The sequence below is a fragment of the Drosophila sulfurigaster genome, chromosome 3 (assembly GCF_023558435.1).
Source record: "Drosophila sulfurigaster albostrigata strain 15112-1811.04 chromosome 3, ASM2355843v2, whole genome shotgun sequence".
NCBI classification, from domain to species: domain Eukaryota; kingdom Metazoa; phylum Arthropoda; class Insecta; order Diptera; family Drosophilidae; genus Drosophila; species Drosophila sulfurigaster.
In genome coordinates, this window is record NC_084883.1 from 29813863 (window position 1) to 29832416 (window position 18554).

Here is an 18554-nt window from a genome sequence, read left to right on the forward strand (position 1 = left end):
CGCATGTGTATTTATAGTACGAGCTTGTCGGCATTGTTGCAGCTTTCACTGCTTGTGCGGCTCTAGCATTGTTCTAAGCACAAACGTAATGCATATAAATAAAGCAAGCACACCGAAAATATATATATTTTTTGTTTTATTCAATTGTTTAGAATGCATATATTTGCATTCAAAGGAATGTATATATTTTACTTTATTTTCATTTTAACTGTCTGATAAACATTACTATTTCTGAGGTATTTTCTTTATTTATATTTATTTTCTCTTTTGTCTCTTTTGTACGGATAAATATATATATTTAAAAAACAATATATTTTACGTTAAATCTTTGCTTACATTTATTAGTAGTTGATCAAATTCAGTCTGTCAAAATCGTTAATGAATCGCATTTACGTGACAGATCAATTCAGATAACATAACCCTATTAAAAATTATTCGCAACTATTCAGGAGTATCACCAGACTCTCTTTTTAAATAAATAAAATGAAATAAATATAAAACAAATACCACTATTCTATCGCCACAACAATACTACACATTGCGTATACGTAATATGTCTGCATGCCTAGAAAGTTGCATCTCTTTGTCTTGATAATGTCATTACGCAAATTATTCGAAATGCAATACAAGACAAACAAATCAAAACGAACTGAAGCAAACAAACGTGAACTCAGCCGCCCAATCAGACTGTTTTGCTGCTGCTGCTGCCTTCGGGGCTGCCAACTTGTTCCGCATATCCTTTTCCTTGGGCGCTGAGTGTGAGCGAGTCGCTTTGAGTTCATTAGTTTTGTGGCACGTCACACGTTACAATGTTTATTGAATTATATACAAAATAAACAGGACTCGCTGCAACTTCCTGTGGTTTATTAAGCATACGCGCCGTGTTCCACTGCGCTGCGCCACTGTTGCCTTTTAAATGTAATTAAACTCGCGGTATGTCGACAATATTCTCAAACGTGCATTGCCTTTGTTTCACTGCATATTTGTTTGCATTATTTCGCATACAAGCCAACTTTGACTGTTTGTTTAATTGTTTGTTTGTTTGTTTGCTTGCCCCCTCAGCCCCGGATTCAGCACTTTTCTCACCTATCCTGGGGCCAAGTTAATCTAATTATGCAGCTGTATGGAAATAGTGTGCATCACTAATTGCATTAGCTAATGAATTCAAATAGTATTTATTTAATAGTTATTCATTCATTATTATTGGCCAACATTCTCCGACTGTTGCATTCCATTTTCAAATTTTGGCCTTTCATTGCTTCGAAAGTCCGCATTTAATTGTAAATCGCATCAAAATAGATGTTTGTATATACGTATGTATATTTAAATACCAAACTAAATATTCTCAGCAACATTTTAATTGATTCATTTGCGCTATTTTGTGGCATTTAAATCAAACTCATTTCTGGTTGCCCACTATTTGGTATTGCAATTGACCCTATCATTTTGTCTGTCTGTCTGTCTGTCCGAGTGTGCGTGCGAATTTTATCTAATTTTAATGACTCCAATTTGGTCAAATAAATTTTTACTAATAATGCTAATAATATATGAATGATTGCTTTCGCTCATGTAACATTTCTTGCTATATATTTTTTATATTTATTTACTCAAAGATATTTTCATTTATTTTTTTAAATAATCATAATATTTCTCTCGCTTTTATAGCTTCAATGTGGACATTTAAATTCATTCGAGAGTGCTGCTTATTAGCTGTTGTACTGCATTTAAGGACAACTGCACTTTAAGCTCTTAATAACTCAATTCTGTTTCCATTACCGATCACTTTACAATGCCATAATAACCACACACACACACACTCACACACATGCACACCCATTTATTACAAGTTAAAGACCACTCAAGTCTGATTCAGGTCAAGAGAATCATTCACCATTCCAGATTCCCCGCCATTCATGTAATGACTTTGGTCAACAACTCATCAAGGATATGTCAGCGCTGTTGGTTCGCCTCCTGCCAACATCTTTGCCCCTCTTCCTCACTCCTCTCTTGCTCGCTGGCTCACTCGCTCGCTCGCTTACTGCGGCTGCGGTTGGAGCTCAGCGGGCATACAAAAGCACTTAACTCGTTAGCGGTTAACGCTATATTGGTAAGCCAACAGACACGCGCACAATAATTAAACAACATACGACTTACATGACTTGTCAACACACAAGGCCAACACGGCAGCCGCCATTCATCGATTCACCGACTCATTCAGCCAACCAGTCAAAGAGTTAAGCACAACAGAGCCAAGGACTTCGCAGGTGTCCTTACCACAGCAGCAGTAGCATCTACTTGAGAGCAGCACCTGATTTGCAATTGATTGATTGATTGATGATTAAACGTTTGGTGGCTGCCACAAATCTTAGCTAAAGCGCCCTCAAGAACAGAGATTGCCCAGCCATTTGTTACGACTTTGCGCAACTTGTAGTTTCAATTAAGCGAAATTAATGCGATTAACTAAAGCGCCCAGCAAACTCCAAAATTTCATTTGTTGTCTATTGTTGTCTGCTGCCTTTTGCCTACTGACACTTGATTAACGGCCCAACAGAAAGGTGTTGGCTCACGGCCAAATACCCAACAAAACACAGCCACATTATGAGCAACTTTTTAAAGAGTGTGCCAAAAGGGTTCATTATGAAGAGTTTCAAAGATTTTCAAGAGTTAATCTTTACCAGTTAACAACAATTTAAAACTTTAAAATTTTACAAGTAAATTTAATATGTATAAAAAAACAAATTTTTATATACAAGAAATAATTAAACAATATAAGAAATAATCTAATAAAAATATACAAAATATTTTCTTATTAAGTTAAACTTTTCTACTAAAAAAGAATTTCTTCTTTATACTACAATTCTTTATGTAGAGCATCCATACTTCGCTGTAAACATTTCCGCATCTTTTTTAACGCCATCCCTTGGTGTTAAATGAGTAAAGCGCTTTCAGCTAATATACTGTGGCTGTTACTTGATAGCATATTAAGGCGGGACCCAAAGCGGTAGAGAATAAAACAAAACTTGCCAGCCAATAGCACACATGACTCAACACACGAAATTCTTCGGCCAAGTGCTGGAGCTCGATAGACTAGTCCAAGCAGAAGGATGGTAGACAAAGAGATCGGGGCAAGGACGATGCGACGTCACTGACGATGCCGAAATAAAAATAACAAATATCCACAGTTAATTGAAATTCCTTAACTTTCTCAATTAAACTTTCCTGCAATGCTCTCTCAACTTGGCCTCAGTCGACCAGTCTGAGTCGCAGCTGGACCAAAAAAAAAAAAAAATAGAAAAAAATGAAACAGCAAGAGAAGAAAAAACGCACTCGCCAAGTTTTGCTCTCACCCTACACATTTATCTATCTTTTCCTGCTCCTCATTCTGGTGCGTCGTCCAAAGTGGCGTATGAGCAATGGCTACAAAAGCCTTCGTCGCTGAACGTGGCCAACCTGTGGGCGTTTTTCGTCCCAAACTTTATGAACTTTACAACGGCGGCAGCTTCTCTAAGACTATTTGAAGTATGTGCAGTCAGCCAGCAACCAGCAGCCAGCAACTAGCAGCAACAACAACAACAAAAGCAGCAGAAATAGCAGCAAAAATAACTGTCTGTAGTTGTTGTATTTTATTATATTTTATTGTAGACTGTTTAACACTAAAAATAAAACGTGAAGCTAAAGAAATTTTTGTATTAACACTCAACTTAAAAATACCTTTAGCTCAGCAAGTATTTTTATATATTTCAGGAAAACATTCCTTTAAACATAAATAAATAAATAATATATAGTGTTTTTTAATGTTACATTTTTCCATTAGCTTTACATTTCCAAACCGCAAAATCTTACAATTTGCAAAAATTTTTTTTTCCTCAATTGACTTAGGCTTTGTTAATACCTATAAGTAAATAAATTATAAATTATATTAAAATAGAAAGACTAAATTTGATAATTTTTACTAAAAATAGTCAATGAACTCAATACAAAAGGAGAACTAAAACCTAAACACTTTTGTTTTAATGAAATATATATGAAAATACCAAATTTTAAATATTAAATAAAATGCATTTCAAAATTGTTTAATTATAAATGAACACAAGTAGCATGTGCACTTAATCCTAGATAATATGCCCTTTTCCAAACTCCAAGTAAAGGTAGCTAAGATAGTAACAAAAAGTAAAGTTGCAACAAACTCAGGACTCTTCGCCATCGTCATCGACTTCATCGTCGTCGTCGTCGTCGTCGTGGACTCAGTTTTCGTCGCGTTAGTTTATAAAAAATGCACAAAGCTGCCGTGTTAAGAACTCGCTGCTGTGCTTCTAAAAGTGGCTGCCTTACGACGTCTATGGCTCATTCTTATCAACTTTTGCCGTGCTTATAACTTCGTCTTTCATCTCTCTAACTGTGTGTGTCTCATTCTGTTTGTGTGTGTGTGTGTGTGTGAGGACGAAAAGATGTTGCTGGCTGCACGCGACTGGCAACACCATCCAGCTATTGAGGCAACTTCTGCTAACAACAATAATTGTTAATAATGTTTATGAAAAGTTGCCCCGTCGCATCGGCTTCGGCTTCGTCTGCGTTCTCTGTTGCCACTTTGGCTATAGTTTGGCACATCTTTTGGTTTTGTTTAGTTGACTGTTTTATTTCCTTTTTGCCTGTTACCGGTAGCAATTGCTGAAGTTCTTCTTGTTTTTGTTTCTGTTGCTGCTGCGTGTTGTTACTAGTTGGCCAATTGCCTTGAATGGCAAACATTTTATATTTGTTAGGGGAGAATCGGAGCCAGAGACTGAACAGATGCAGACCAGTCCAGTCCAGGCAGTTGCTTAAGTTTAATGATATTTGTTTATTTATGGTTTGTTATATGCGCAAGTTTTGTCAACTTTCTACTCGGTTATGAGGTTTCGGCTTGTTATGCAATTTTCGTGTTATAAATTTAAGTAATCTCGGCGAGCGTATTTCACAAATTTGCTAATAAATATTTACATAGTAGTGGATAAGCGAGCAAAGATGTGTGAGAAAGGTAAATATCGAAGAATTTGTTGGGTTACATTTTTATTTATAAAATTAGAGTTTAGTAAAAAGCTGATGAAACAGTTGCTACCGTTACCTTTTTGTTATATTGTTAATTTTATCATTATCTTTAGAGATCTCCATCAATTGAATTAAGTTATTGCTGTTAATTCTGCTTTTAACACGCCACTAAAGAAGTATATAAATAATTATTTGCAAAGCAATAGACGACAGCGCAAAGCTAAGTAAGAAAAGAAAAATCTTTCCACATTGAGGATTTCTTTCCCATAAATATTCTAAATTAAGTATATAGAGATTTAAGTAAATGTTAATTTATTATTTATTACTTAGTTTCACGGTACTATAATCAAAGCTTATCATTAGTATCTGATTTTGGAATTTTTTATGTTATTTTTAACTAACTACAACTTTTTTAACTTTAATTTAATGTCGTGCTATTTAAAAATTAAGCAATTTAATTAAAATAAATGAAAAATTAAAAGAGCAAAGAAATTTAATTTAAATTGTCAACCATCTGTAGAAATAGAATGAAATCATTGCTGTTGATACTTCTTTTAACAGCAACCAAAGAAAAAAAAAAGGCGAAGGTAACCCAATTCCGAGAGTGCAAAAATGTGCCGTTCGCTGTCAGCTATCAGCTGTCAATGGCTTCAGCTGTTGCCTCCAATGAGGAGCACAAGCAGGACACACTTCAATTTAAACTATAAGCCACTTGAGTTCACAGCAAGCGAAGTAACAACAGTGGAGCCTTCACCTTTGTCACAGCATTTGACATGAGGGCAGCACCTCAGCTCGAGAGCGCTGCTCATCGCCTCCCTCGTCGTGTGCTGTGCACGTGGCTGATGCTCGACATCCGTAGGAAATGCTCTCACAATGCCTGCCAGCTGATGCGAGCTTCCGTCGAATAAACACTCCGGCAGCAGAACAGAGCAGAGAAGCAGCAAAGCGAAGAGCGAGCAAAGCAAGCAAAAAAGGTAGAGGTGCCATTTGATGCAAAGACTGTTGCTTAAGTTGTGCGCGCCAAGTGTTCAATATATCAATCAAAGGTGTTGAAAATAAATGAAAAATGTGTCGAAAGTTTATCATTGCTGCCGAGGCACCCAAACAGCAAGAACAACGCACAACGCACAACGACAACGGATTTTCCTTTGCAATTTTTCCCCGAAAGCGCTTCCAAACAAATGGGGCGTAAAAATAAAGTAGCATGAAGAGGTAGCAAACGACATGAAACTTTTTCCAAATCGATTAAGCTGTGACAACCTGCACAACCTGCACAGCGTCCTTCACAAAGTGTTTAAGGTTAACGTTTGAAAAGTGAAAAGAATTTTTACGAACAAAAACTCCCCCCGCTCCTCTCTTTCTCTCTCCCTCTCTGATCGGCTAACCGCAGGAATTGTAAAAGCAGCTGGAGTTTTGGAGCCATTGTGAGCAACAGAGCTGCAGCCCTGAGCTGCATTTTACCTATGCAGCGGAAACTATTTTCAAAATCTGACGAAAATTGTGCACTGGAAATAAGCCCCAGCACACAAATAAATGCAACGATGCGGCGCCATTTGGCAGTCGAGTTTCCTTTTCTTGTTTTTGGTCTAAACGTTGAGAAGGAACCAAAAGCGAAACACAGCGAAAAATGAATGTGAAGTAGTTATTGCTGCAAAACCCTTAAAATTATTGTCAATACTGTAAAATATTTTTAAAAATATAGTTCAGTTTAGATTGAAGTTTTAAATAATATATTTACAAAGTATAAAAAGTTTTATTGAATATTCTCCTTATTTTGTGTACCCTTTTAAATTTAATTTAATTTGCAACAATTTTTTTATTAAACAATGTTATTTATATTTAAATTACTTGACAAATTTACTAAACACAACAAACTCAACAGGTTGAGCTACTCTTTTTGGCAAGTGTATCGAGTAAATGTAACGTTAAGCAATGGCAAGTTATTGGCCAAAAGTGTAGCAGAAAATTTTGCTGACTGCTGCCAGCAGCAGAAGAGACTCTGAACCAAAAGCGGGATTCTGTTCCCCTCTTTCTCTTACCACCTTCTCCCTCTACAAGCCAAGCTGCCACCCGTTCAATGCCTTTGGCTTAAGCGTCGCACTTCACTTAACTTTTTCTCCATCTTTTCTCTCCTTTTTTTTTGTTGCAAAAGGGAAGCTATACGAATTCTCCAGTGTTTTGCTTTTGGTCAAGTATGATTGGAATTTTATATGGCGCAGGAGGTTCGACGGCAACGTCAAAATGGCCAACACGTAGCCAGAGAGAAGGAAAAGTTGGAGTAGGAGAAGAAGAAGGACGAAGACGTAGTCGAAGTCGAAGAGCTGAGCTCAAGTGTTTGACTTTTAGTTGGTTGGGTTTCGTCGACGGGCTCTCGGCGAGGGCTGCTTAAAAGCATTTTGCAGAGCATAGCAAATTGTTACTTGGTCAGTGCTTGTATTATTATTAATTTATGTATGGCGTAGTTCGATCAAATCAATAAACTAGTCACGTTTGTAACAGTCCAACTTCGAGTTGAGTTGAACTGAGCAGCAGCAAGCCGGAAACACAATGACAAAACCGGATGCTCCTTGCTGCTTCGCAACGAAACAAAAAGGCCATTTGCAATTTGTTGTTGTTCCTCTTGCAATGGAGTGGAGAGACGAGGGGAAGGCGAAAGTCTGAAGCAAAAAGAATGCTTAATTTATGTGCGCTTATCAAAATGGCGCTAATTGAAAATTAGCCTGTTATCATGCAATTATCTATAGACTCGTCTCTCTCAGTCTTTTGACTCATGTGTGTCCGTGTGTTTGTGTGTTTGTGTGCTGTGGCCAAATTCAATTTCCACATCTGATAGATAAGCGGCCAAATGAAGCTGCCGACTCGCTGGCGGAAGCACGAACACAGCTCTCCATCTCCATCTCTATCTCTGCAGGCTACTTCATATGCGATGTGCGAGTGTGTCGAGTATTTTGATTTGTGCGCCCAGAGATTCACAGATAAACGTGGCGCAAATTAAGAGAGAGATACAGGCAAAAGAGAGAGAGGGGGAATCACACATCTCCCCATCCTCATATCAACTGCATGACTCATGCATCGCAAGAGCAGTTGGAAAATGAATGGGGAACGGGGAAAAAGTCAATAGACCATGGTACGGAAAATTTATGGCCAAATAAACGCGAGGTCTTTAGCCAACTTCTGTGAATGGAGAAGCTGTGCGTGAATTGTTTTACAATACTGTAATTGTGGCAGGATGTAAATCCAAAATGAGTTGATTGCGCCAATCGCAATGAATTCCACATGTCAATTACTGATATCTCGAGTATCTAAAAAATATTTATCTTTTTTTTAATATGCGTTTTATTGCAATTTCAAAATAAAAATAAATATTTCAAAAATATAACTATTACATATTTATTGAATCAGTTGGAATTACAACAAATAAATAGTTTTTATTTGTGTATTAAAAAGAGTTTTATTTTGTAAATCAATTTAAATTTGGAAAAATCAAAATGACATATTTATTTATTATATTTATTTCTGTACTATGCATTTGTTGAACTGTTTTCATATAAGTTTGCGCTTCTTTCTCTATATTAATTTAAATTTGGAAAAATGTAAATGATATTTTAGTTTATTTTTTTTATTTTGCTATGCATTTCATTAAAATTTCAAATTAAATTAAATATTCGTCTATATCAAAGCAAGCAATTACCCATCAAAATTTGCGAATATATTTTTATTGAAATAAATTAAAGGAATTGAGTGCATTTTTATTTACATACGTGTTTTTCAAATGTTAATTTATTCTATGTTTCTATATTTGAAATAATATCGTTGCCGTTAGTTTGTTTTTGGCAATCATAATAAATATTAATAACATTTTTGGGGAGTGTTTTTAGTATTGGAAATGTGTAAAAAACAACTGCAATGCAGACAGATCAAAGCAGTGTGTGAAAATTGTGATGCAATAAAAACTAATCAAATAAATAAATAAAGAACAAAGGCAAGCAATACGAGACAGAGAGACAGAGAGAGAGAGATGACAACGCTTCAGAGAGTGAGAAAAAAAGGAATAGCAATTGCGAAATAAATGCTACAAACAATTGACAATAAACTACACGAGATATAAACATGCTGACATATAAACACAAACACACACACAGCGACACACACACACATACATGGACATATGAATCGTCGCAGTCACACATACGCATATAAATAAAATTAAAAGAGGCAACCAGAGCAAAAAGAAGCTACAACACAAAAAATAGAAGATGGAGGAGAAAAAAGCATCAGAGCAAATAATAAATAAACTACAGTTCATGTCATGTCAGCAACAAGAGGAACAACAACAACGAAACTGCCAAAATGGAAGGGAAATGGGATTTGGGAAGAGAAGAGCATAGCAAACAGCAAAAGAAAAGAAACCAAACGAATCGAGGAAGATGGCGAGGGGGAACGGAGATGGGGATAGGAAAAGTGGGAAACCAAGAGAAATGAAAAGGCAGCACAAGTGGGACAAGTGAGGCGACGAGTTATACAGATGCGTGTAGTTAAATTAATGAGATCTTTAAGTTGGGTAATTTATACAGACCCGAACAAATTGAAATAGGCCATATTTCCAGCAATAAAATTAACTTAACGGACAGACGCAGCACAAGTTCATCGCATCTCAATTTTAGCTACTAAGTATAGAACATATTTTAGAAATAATACACAATTTTATTGCATTTAAAAGAAAAATGAAATTTTAAAATGTAGTTCTTGGAGCCGTTGTACCTCCTTGTAGGAATAAAATGAATATTTAATTAATAATCTTAAAAATGAAATTCATATCAAAAATTAACTTTACTTTCTGTTTAAAATCCTTTGCACGCTTTGTATGAAAACACTTTCGAAATTGTAGGATATGTCTAATTGAATTGAAAGAAATTATCTTCATTTGTATTAAAAGCTAAAATTATATTTTGTTTAAAATGACATATGTATGTCTTAAGTCTCTCAAAATATCAGCCTCTAATTTTAAGGTATATTGAAAGTATCACAATATTAAAAGTTATTTTAAATCATTGAGATAAGATTTTCTTAACAATCTTTCCTGGCTACTGAGATAATATCTTCCACGAAAATACATATTAGAATTATATATACCAGGATAAAATGGGCTCTTCTAATATAAAGAACATTTTTTAGCAATCTTTCAATATATGCTAAAACTCTAGCCATAATTTTCTCTGACTTACAAATTCACCGGGTTCCAGAAATTATTAGACATCAATAAACTATTATTACTAGCTTGTTCGTATATCCTTAAAACCACTTTAAAAGTTATTTTCGAAACGTATCATAGCTAATCAATTAGATTAAAAAGTGACACAGCCAAAACTGAAAGCAAGAAGCTAATGAACTGTCGAAAAAGTCAATAATTCCTTAACAATAAGCTAATTGATCCGGTTGTTTTTGTCCTCTGCTTTATCGAATTTATGAGAATTGCAGGACTAAAGGACTACAACGAGAACAGAGAAGTCTGCTCAGCCATAGCAGTTCGTTCGTTCAATGCTTTTAGCCCCGCTTTAACTCCAATAATCCGAGATGGACCCGTGGGCCGAGTTTCATCAAACTCAAAAATGTCAGACCAGTCACAGCGGGGAATGCGAAAGGGGGGGCGAGAGTGGAGAACTGCTGTCATTTGGTTGGGATTGGTTTGGCACGTGCAAACACGGAATGGGAATCGCAATACACATGCACGATTTATATGGATCTGATGCTCTGTTATTGCAATATTGGTAAAAGCTGTCGATGATGGCGCGACTTCGACGCGCGACCAGCTTCAACTCAATTATCAAACTTTGGATGCCAATTCCCCGTTTCACTCGCCACTCACCAGGCTATTCACTCATCCAGTTCTCGCTACTCACACGTTCAGGCATATTTTCTGGGGGTTGGGGGGTGGAGGAAGTTATAAACGTGAACCATGCCAGGAGGAGTCCAGGAGTCCCCGCACAAACGACAAACGGAAATGGATTTTTGATTGAGTGCACAATAAAATGTGAAATGCATTTTACAGCTCAAAAACAGACAAAAACCCACCAAAAATAAAAAACACACTTGCACACACAAATTGCGCACCATCGAACTCAAAGTGGAGTTTAGCCATCTATATATATATGTATATATATATGTATCCCCATACTTACGATATATATATAAAATATATCCAGTCCACTCCACTGTGCACATTTTATACTTTTGTGTGTTTCATTCTTTTTTGCAGCTGTCCGAAATTGTTGCAATTGAAATGAAACTGGCTGTGCGGCATTATTGCAAATTGAGCGGCGAACCAAAGCGTTTTCCCCCCCGCCTCTCTTGTAACACACTTGCTATCGGCAAACCGCTGCAAACCTTTTTAATTTGCGCACAAAGTTGCGATTTATTTGCTTTTTGCTACCATATTGATGCCGCCTTCATGAAAGTCAATTTATTTCATTATAAAGTGCATAGGTTTTTGGATCCCATATCTCTCCGCCCCTGCCTCCATTTTTTTGCTTGCTCCCTTTTTATGGCGCATATTTGGCGAAATTTATTGGCCTCATGGCTAACAAATTGCGAACACAATGTCGAAAAATTATAGCCTCGACGTCGTCGACGTCAACGTCATACTGAATGCAATAAAAAACAGGATAAATTAAATGATATATCGATCTCCGAAGCTTAAATACCCTGGCCAATTTATCAAACAATTCATATGTCATCTGCTTACAGATAGCTGTGAAATATTTATCAGAAATCAAAGGAGTCTTTATGTAAACAAATATTTTTAATAAAACTAAAGCGTTAACAAAATATATGAAAAGATTTATAGATTTCTATATTTTAAATATTAGAAAAATAATTATAATTATAAGTTAAACTTAAAAATTGTATTTCATAATTCTAAAATTGAACTCCACAAATAGTGAATTTAAATCAGTAAGGCAATCAACCTTCAGCTTAGGGTATCAAAGGCAAACGTTCTTATAAATATGCTAAGAAAATATTCGTTCTGCTTAACACAAAAGTAAGTCAACAAGCAAGAGTCAAGAGGGGAGTCAGAGTCAATGCTTTTGGCATTCAGTCAGTCACATTCAGAAACGTTGCCAATTTCAATATAATTTCCCAGTGGCCAAATTGTGTTGCCAACTTCTGTGGGACAGAGGTTGGGACATGCGTCTTCAATAGCTATCGATACCAGTCTGCGACTGGCTTCCAAAATTCGGTCTAGACGGTTGTCTAATGACAAACGCAAACCACAAAAGACGACAACGACGTCGACGTCGACGAGAGAAATACGGAAAATGTTATGCAAGTCAGTCAAATGGAAATGCCTTGGCCCTGTCCTATCCTGTCCTTTCTTGTCCGTTCCTGTTCGGTCATGTCGTGGCCTCTGTGCAGACACAGTGAATGCAAAATAAATAAACTCAACTTTAAATAAAACTCATCGATGACTGCGTTGACTCTAACTCCGCTTCGACTCTGTGTCTGTGTCTTTCGGCTAATTCGTATTGACAAAAGCTAAAATTTTCCAGCTGCGCATCGAAGCACATTCAGATTGAATGACGGCCAAGATCGAGAGATGATTCGTTATTCATAAATTGCATGCAAAATGAACAAATCAAATGCTTGAAATGAGCAAAAAAGAATTGGCTCATCATCATTATTTATGCGCTTCTGCTCTCCTCTGGCTCCAAAAATCAAATAAAATGACGACGCTTTTGAAACTTTTAACACACAAATTTACATAGACAGAGAAAAGACTGTCTTAGGTCGTCGACGTCGTTTTCAAAAATTAATATGCAAATGAGCCACAACGAGAGTGTTCTCTTCTCTAGTGAAATTTTTGGTTTTAGCGCAGAAACTTCATTTTCGCTATAAAACCCAAATGTTTGGCCAAAAGCAGTTTTAGTATTATTTTTAAAACGAACATGAAGCGGTCTTTCACTTTTCTTTGCGGAGGTGCGTTTAATAATGTTGTAAGAAATCAGCTAATATAGTCTATATAAATTAAGAACTTTATCAAAGTGAAGCGTAGAATTTTAAGAATGTGCTAAAAATGTACGATGTGCAAACAAAAACTTATTTATATAAAGTGCTTTCGACCAGAAATTTAAATTGTAATTTAACGAATTGGAATCAAAATGAAATAAAGTACAGTTAGTGGCTAAAATGTGTCAAAGGATATTGTAGGAAACTCAGTGGCAACCCGCATATTTTCTGAGAGAACTGCATCCATCGCATACCCAGAAACTGTCTCTGGAACCTTCTGAAAACCGTAAGATATGGGGACAAGGACGACCAGCGAAAATACACAAATTCTTGGAAAGGTGTCCCAGGGTGTTATCGCGAAAACCCAAAATCCAAACGCGAATGGAAAAACTCCAAAAAAATCTTAGCGTCGCGACGCTGCCGAAGTACGGCGCTAAGTTGGAAGCCCTAATTGAGGCTTAAAACAAGAAGCAGCCGGCAAAAATTTGGTTGGGTACCCAATATCCCAGTCATAAAGCCATAAATAATCCGTGGAAAATCCCAGACAACCAACTTAAGCGATAGCGAATGGAATGCCTGCGAATGATCTTTATGACGAACACGCGTCCAGGATCACGTCGCGCTAATGAGACGTGGAACTACCTGCAAAGGGTATTCGCAAATTCAGCCAGGATAGTGCTACCTGCTTACTATTTAAGGATGCGGTCGACATGTCCTGGGCATCAGAACAGCATCAACTGTCAAACCGTGAAGATCTATCGCTCTCAAGATGAAAGTCTGCCAGAATCAGAAAATGGACAAAGCCGAAAAGAAGCGTCAGAAGACACTGCACAAACAAATGAAAGCCAAACATCATGAGCAGAAGCTGCAGAAACACTCGAGGAAAATGCTACGCTCAACTGAACCCGTCAGCTTTCCGTATCAGATCTTTTTGCATCGCTTGGAACTGCGTAAATCGGAAAAAGATTTCTCCTATCTGCGTCTATCTCGATCGAAAATTATGCTGACCGCTCAACTGATTGACAAGAATATTGGAAACTGTAACAAACTCTGCACTGTGGATGATCTCAAGGTGCTCAGCCGTGAAGTGCAATTCAAGAAGCGTCTCATCAAGCAAGTGGATCGCCTGGAACAATTCCGAGAGTTGGGACTCAATGAACTTGTGCTCGACGGCAAGCGAACTGCACTTTGATTTCAGATTGATCAACTACACCTTACTTTAAGCTACTCGATTCGATTTAGATTGTAATTATTTTTTATCAAATAAAATTTGACTTGACATTTAAATTTGTTGCCTTCTCACTAACACATTTCACACCTTTCAGTTCTGCTGCTCAGCTGCAAATTCTGTGTTTCTCAAGAGTTAACTCAGAACAAAACCAATATCGAACCCAATGATAACGATGAGGCTCATCGATTAAAGTCCTTGTTGGATGCTATTCGTCCGAGCACTACAGTGAAACCTCTCAGCACCTCCTCCACTTCTAAGCCCAAGGCTAATGTCAGCTCTCCTATCAAAGATGAGCCAGATTTCAGCTTCCAGAATGAACGTCTGCCCTTGCTCTCAGATGATGAAGTCAACAGTTTGACAGATGACGCCAATCCCTTGTATTTCCTCAAGCAGATGCCAGAAGAACCAAAGACACAGGTAGCTAACACCTCTTTTATAACTCTTTCTAAATCTGACTAACTGTTTAGCTGCACCTGGTGACAAATGTATAATAACTCTTTTATAATCTACATAATTATTACCACGCACCTGGTGAGAGTTTCACTTTCTACCTGTCAAATGAGGTTATCATATAGAATATTATTTTATTTACGAAGTACTTATGTACCTGTTGGCACAAATATAATTTCAAAAACCAAAAATACATATGTAGCAATTTTAGAAACTTCGTTGAATATTTTACTATGAAGCTACAGTCGACGATTAGATATAAAAATTTCTGAATAACTTTATTTTGTTTTTAATTTAATGGAAAATGCTATGTAACTTGCATTTTTAAAGTTAAAAAACTTTAATTATAATTAAATTCTAGTTAAAAGACTCCAAGTTTTGTTCATGATAATTGACAGGCTTTTGTTATTTTATTCTGTTATTCTATTTCTGGATTTGTTTGTTTTTGAAACGTAATACTAGAAAAATATGTATACAAAATCCTAATATTTTGTAGAAGTGAATATTAGAGCTTAAAACATCTACAAATATTGTTGATGCTAATCAACTTTCCAAAATGTAGTTATTTTTTTATTACTATGTATATTTCGTAGAGGTGAAATAGTAAATAAAAACTTTGCCAATATTTTTAATGCTGTTCAGCTTTCGAAAATTGAGCTATGCAAATGTGAAGACATCATTTTTTGTATTTATATGATATATTTCAAAAGTCTGTGCTTAATTGTTTTAGTGTTGAATATAAACAAATCTTCTTTTTATGCTTTCTGCCAAATTCTGCCATCTTTTCAGTCCGTGCAAGAAACCAAACCAGATCCCGTGTCAGCTCCCGCTCCAATTCCCGTTTCTGGTTCTCCCATATACATCACCATTCCCATTTACATTAACACCGCTGGCAAGATGCCGCTCACATTAACAATTGGCGATCAGGAAGTATCGTTGGCACATCAGCAGAGATTAAATCAAGGAAATAGACGAGCCTCCACCAAGGTGCCAAACTCGCACTTTAACCGACTGCTGGAGATGGTTGAACCACCCAAAAGACGAACCACAAATCGACATCGCAGCCCAAGTCGCAGCAAGATTCAAGCAATCAAGGAACACGGCTCAACACAGCTCTACAAGGAGTTCAATCGCAAAAAGTCAAATTAGTGAAAAACACAAAATACTCATTGAAAAATGTTCGATGTATTTTTGATATTTAAAAACTAAGCAATAAATAGTTAAATTAAATATATAGTTGAGGTATTTTTTTGTTGTGCAGCGCTTTAAACTGCATTGCTAGCTCCAGCGGGCTTTGCGGGTTTTGTTTCGTTGTCAGTGGGAACTGGAGCTGGAACTTCGGCGACAACTGCAGCCTCTTCAGTTTGCTTCTCAGGCACTTCGGTGACCTTATCCTCCTCCTGCTTCTTGTCCTCCTCTTCCTTTTTGTCCTCATCTACAGTGGTTGCTGGACTCACCTCGTCTTCATCATCATCGGCGGCATCAATCACCTGCTCGATGGTCTGCTGAATAAAGTGCTGGAAGAGCTGGAAATATTGCAGCGCATTATTGGTCACCTGCTCGGTGGGCAGCCCCGTGGTGACCTTATTGAGTGCATCACGTATGAGCACCAACACTGGCTTGCGAGTTGTGGTGGGCACTTCGCTTGCGCTAGGATCTACGACAGCGTTGTGCTCCTCAACTGGCGCAGCGGGTGCTTCGGGAGCAGCCTCAGCTTCAGCGGTTTCCTTGGCAGGTTCAGCTGCTGCTTCGCGACGTCTGCGAATGAATGATGCATCATCGTCGTCGTCATCCTCTTCCTCATCATCGTCAGCAGCCGAATCGTTCTTTTGCTCTGCCTCATCATCATCATCATCGTCGTCGGCTTCCTCATCGCTCTCCACGCTTGAGCTTTCCGCTCGCGTTTTACGCAAGACAACCAAATCGCTGTCCTTAACAGCCTCCACCTCATGCTCCATATTAGTGGGAGCTGAGCTCACGGCCAAAGCCATGATGAGCAAAGCAGCTGCACAAATGGAAATGGATATTCAATATTAAAGGAATTAGAAAAAGCGTATTTCAAAGACTTTACCCAGTGTGAGGTAAATGTGCTTGACCATGTTGGTTGGCAAATCCTTGAGTGCTACGTCGAGTGTGGACAATGTGCGGGGCACAGAGTTGACTTTTGCAGTTTTGCGGTCTTTATGAGCGAATCCAGCGCTTTGCTTTCGCTTTTTATAGCAACGACAACGACAGTCGAAATGAAAGTAAACATGAAACAAGGCGAATGAGCCACGAGCCGCTGAGCCGCTGAGCGAGCTCTAACGCCACTGGAGAGGCGATCTGGTCTGGTCTTCACTCTGAGCAATATCATATCTAAAGCAACCGCTTTTACTGCAACTCTCAGCTCTCAGTCTCTGGCTCAGTCTTGATCTCAGTCTCAGTCTCAAGCTCTTTCTTTTTACATCTTTTGTTTACCTCGTTTTCTTCTACTCACACACACAATACACAAAAGAAACCGAAATCATTTATTTAAAATTCGGTTTCTGGTCACTTCTTTCATAAATCTGTTTATTTATGCCCAACTCTTGGCCCTCTGTTGTTCCTCCTCGTCTGTCGCGTTTGTTTGGCTAAAACATTAACACTCATTTGCCAGTCGCGGGCGTTATGAGGGCAGTCTCCAATTCCACTTTCCTTCCCCTCTTTAAAGTGTGGAGCTATATGCAAATATGTTTAGGTTCCATAAGGTATACAACAAAAGGGATTTTTCTTACTTTTCGGCTGACGCACTTAATTGACTGATTAAATTTCTTTTGGCAATCAGTCATTGCTCTCTGCGCACACTTAACATAATTATGTAATAATTAGCGTCCACTTTTGTGGATCCCACACCACACGATACAAACGATACATTTTATTGAATATTGAATTTAGATTTGAATGCTGCGTCATCAGTGGGCACTTTCTAATGCATTTCGGAAACTCGAAAACTTTTCCATAATGTGGCTTAATACGAAAATCAAACCCAACTGATAACAATAGCTGATCACGCGTATAAATGAATCATATTGATATGTTTGGGGGACTTCAGAGAAAGCAGTAAAGAGCATATGATTGTTAACAATTAACAGATGATAATCTTAAATAAATTATAGCCTAAATTTAAATTAATATCCTTACATATTAATCAGTTCAAAAGAAATGGCCAAAATGCACAGTTCCCAACTTTCTACGCGTTTTGCATTTGTCTCTCATATTAATACTATAATTAATTACCAAATAAAACAGAGGATAAATTTTAACTTTATTCGAATTTCTGGAATAAAAAATAGACCAAATTTGCATCACAAAATAAAGACAACTTCTTATATTGGTAAGAAAAAATGCTATAAATAGCATCTTGCCATTTTTTTGTTATTCATTAAAATTATTTTGTAAATGTTTTCAAGTAAAATCAATAAATAAAATGTAAAAATAATTCCTTATTTACAGCAAAAGAAAGATTAAATTACTTTTCAGCAAAAATCTTTTCGACGTAATAAATTATAAATATCTAGTGATGACTTTAGTTATTGTTTATAGCTTATAAATATTGTATTTTATTAAAAGTTGCTATCAAAAAATTGAAAAACAATTTCTTATTTCGAGAAGAACAAAATATAAAAAAAATATATTTCATCAAAATCTCTACAAACACAAATTCGTTTACTTTATAAAAGAACTTGAAATCTTAGCTTTGACATTAAAATAAAAATAATTATTACATAACAACAGAATACTTTCTTAAATAAAACAAGATTGTCACTCGAGGAATAAGAAAGTTACCTTCTATTAATCTTGAGATCTAAGATTAAACTGTAATGTT

General features: G+C 36.8%; 3 protein-coding genes across 4 annotated transcripts; 2 read left to right on the forward strand and 1 right to left on the reverse strand.

Annotated features, from left to right (window-relative positions):
- The first annotated feature begins 11847 nt into the window (after positions 1–11847).
- Positions 11848–15934, forward strand: LOC133843768 (uncharacterized). 2 transcript variants are annotated; one of them, XM_062277453.1, is made up of 4 exons: positions 11848–12064; positions 12167–12999; positions 14355–14677; positions 15500–15934. In XM_062277453.1, the coding sequence occupies exons 2-4, from the start codon at positions 12969–12971 to the stop codon at positions 15857–15859; spliced, it is 714 nt and encodes a 237-aa protein (XP_062133437.1). In that variant the 5' UTR covers positions 11848–12064; positions 12167–12968; the 3' UTR covers positions 15860–15934. The 2 variants fall into 2 exon arrangements, with proteins under 2 accessions (XP_062133437.1, XP_062133436.1); XM_062277452.1 differs by having other exon boundaries at positions 11848–12999.
- Positions 12994–14435, forward strand: LOC133843769 (uncharacterized). The gene has a single exon (XM_062277455.1). It carries the CDS (start codon positions 13799–13801, stop codon positions 14219–14221), a length of 423 nt encoding a protein of 140 aa, XP_062133439.1. The 5' UTR covers positions 12994–13798; the 3' UTR covers positions 14222–14435.
- On the reverse strand, positions 15876–16933 carry LOC133843767 (trigger factor). The gene is made up of 2 exons (XM_062277451.1): positions 16782–16933; positions 15876–16715 (listed from the first exon to the last, which is right to left on the reverse strand). The coding sequence occupies exons 1-2, from the start codon at positions 16807–16809 to the stop codon at positions 15976–15978; spliced, it is 768 nt and encodes a 255-aa protein (XP_062133435.1). The 5' UTR covers positions 16810–16933; the 3' UTR covers positions 15876–15975.
- Positions 16934–18554: the final 1621 nt, after the last annotated feature.